Below are 2,539 nucleotides of genomic sequence, written 5' to 3' on the forward strand. Positions count from 1 at the left end.
GCCCTGCTCTGTGCATGACGGGGCGGCGCCCCAACTCCCCAATCGGCCCTGCTCTGAGCCTGACCAGGGGCTGCACTTAGGGATTGGGCCTGCCCTCTGCCACCCGGGAGCAGGCCTAAGCCAGCAGGGCGTTATCTCCCGAGGGGTCCCAGACTGCGAGAGGGCACAGGCCGGGCTGGGGGACCCCCCTCCCCGCCCCGGTGCAATTTTTGTGCACCGGGCCTCTAGTATTATATATTCTTCTATAATTTACTTTTGTTTACTTAAATGTAAATTAACATTTTTCTGTGTAAATATATAGAAATCTGACTTGTTCTTTTAAAATAGATACATATTTAACTGGATGGATGTATCATGACTAACTTAGTCTAAAATTGATGGACATTTAAATCATTGACAGTATTTTCAATAATACATATAATGCCACAGTGAATATCCTTGAACGTATATCATTGTACACTGTTTCACATTATTTATTGGGATAAATTCCCAGCTGTGGAATTGCTAGGTCAAAGTATATGTACATTTAATCTGACAGTGTCAAATTGGCCCCTTCAAAAAGCTTTTATTCTTTAATAGTAGAATGGTGCTTTGAATGATTATTGGTTCTGAAGGTTTTTGGTTTCTGTAATGTACAGAATATGAAGGTTTTAGAATTTGAAATTAATATCCCTAAAAGAGACCCAAATGCTTAAAGCTTACCATAGTCCAGACTTTGTTTCAGATGCTATCTAGCAGTGAGTAAGATAGTAAAGATCCCTTTTCTGGTAGAGCTTTTATTCTACCAGAGTAGAAATACAAAGATAATTACATAGATTAGAAAAATACATAATTGTGTCCTTGGTAGACAATGTATTAAATCTTTTCCCCTCTTTTTCATATTACCCGTTGTCCTGCTCCTACTGTAGAGTGGTGAGATCAAGTCTGTAGATCCCAGACTGATTCATGTGATGCTGACGGATAATTCAACGCCTCAGAACGAGGTACAGTAATAGACTGAGTCTCTGAGTAGACTCGTGACCTTGCATTATGTTATTATGTAGATTTCTCATATGTGTATTGTCCATGGATACCCTTTGGACTTCAGCTCTGGCCACTGTACATTTCTTTTTTTTTTTTTTTTTCATGGTCTTGCCTAGTTAAGGAAGAATAGTTTCAAGAAAAAGACCTAGTCTGAGCAAACTCTTTTAATCATGGCCAGGTTGCCTAGCCGTTTTGATCTCTATAGCCTAACTATTTCTTCTTATATTCTTCCAGGACAGGTATATTTGAAAGATACAGTAGACAGTTAAAGCTATAATAAGATACAGTAGACAGTTAAAGCTATAATAAGCAGAATATAAAGTAATATTCATGACCTACCCAATAATAAGAAATGGAAGAGAAGTTACATCCTCTTTTTCTTTCCATTCGGTGGTATTGAGCTCCAAAAGAGTCTGATTTTCCTTATCCCAAGAAGGTCAAATAAAACAGGTGCCTAGTTCAGTGCTCAGCACACAGTGGATGACTCTATAATTACTATGAACCAGACAAACTCTTGGTTCATTCAAAATTATCATAGTCCAAAAAACATACATTATAAATCAGTGCCTGAACCAATCAAGGAATTCTGTACAATTTTCCTTCAGTAGAACATTGACTAGGATGGCCAGCTGTCCAAATATTCCTCATAGTCTCTTAGCACCTCTGTAATATTGCTATCTTGGCCACTCATGCTAAATATAGTTCTTCCTCATCTTCTTTATTCAGTCATTTTTTACTTCATAAAATAAGATGAGGGTAGGAAAAGAAAAATCAGGGTTAAATTTAATAGCTCTTTACAACATATAATATTGCCACAAATTGAATAAGTCTCTTGACTTTGTTTACATGGCTGAAAACACCTATTACTTTTATGGTGTATTGGGCCCCTTTTTTATTCCCTTCCTTATTTCATTTATTCGATTATTATGTGCCAGGTACTGTTCAATTGGTTAGATATGTAGCTGGAGAGTACTGGTTTCATGTGAGTAGCTCACTGTAAGTAGGACATATAAAAGTTGTTGCTCAGGGATGTTGCTGTGAGCCAGGCTCTGCAAGTTGGCTAGATGAATCAGATTGATCTGTGGTTTTCAGCAATAGATGTTGATTCTTTCCTTTTCAGCTTTGCCATGATGTGACTATCTTCTTAGCTAGCAAAGAATAATTATTATTGACAGTTCTGCCAAGTTTTACAGTAATCATCCTTAGAGATCCACCTCATCTCTTGAATGAGTGAGCAAGAAAGGAGAAATTTCACTGATCATACTTCTGTGGTTTACAACAATGAAAACTGGGTGGTGATAGAGGTTGAAGAAGGGCTAAACAAGTTTTAAAAGGACCAAATGAAAACAATTTCTAGCAAACAGAAACAGTTCTTAAATGAAAAATTTAGAAACTTAGATTAATATTACCAGAAGTATGGGGGAAACAGAAAGAAATCTTGGGCTTTGGTTAAGAATTGTAGAAGGAAATTAAAGGAGAAAAAATGGAAATGAAGGCAGAGAAGGAGGGAGGGAGG

At 37.4% G+C, this 2,539-nt stretch overlaps 1 protein-coding gene across 2 annotated transcripts in view; it reads left to right on the plus strand.

Annotated features, from left to right (window-relative positions):
- The window catches only part of KDM3B (lysine (K)-specific demethylase 3B), a 44,848-nt gene that overhangs the window by 12,315 nt on the left and 29,994 nt on the right, over positions 1-2,539 (plus strand). For both annotated transcript variants that reach the window (XM_014529110.1, XM_014529111.1), the window contains exon 6: positions 909-983. In XM_014529110.1, coding sequence (XP_014384596.1) covers positions 909-983 — 75 coding nt within the window. The remainder of the gene's footprint in view (positions 1-908; positions 984-2,539) is intronic.

Source organism: Myotis brandtii, unplaced genomic scaffold (genome assembly GCF_000412655.1).
Source record: "Myotis brandtii unplaced genomic scaffold, ASM41265v1 scaffold668, whole genome shotgun sequence".
Classification (NCBI taxonomy): domain Eukaryota; kingdom Metazoa; phylum Chordata; class Mammalia; order Chiroptera; family Vespertilionidae; genus Myotis; species Myotis brandtii.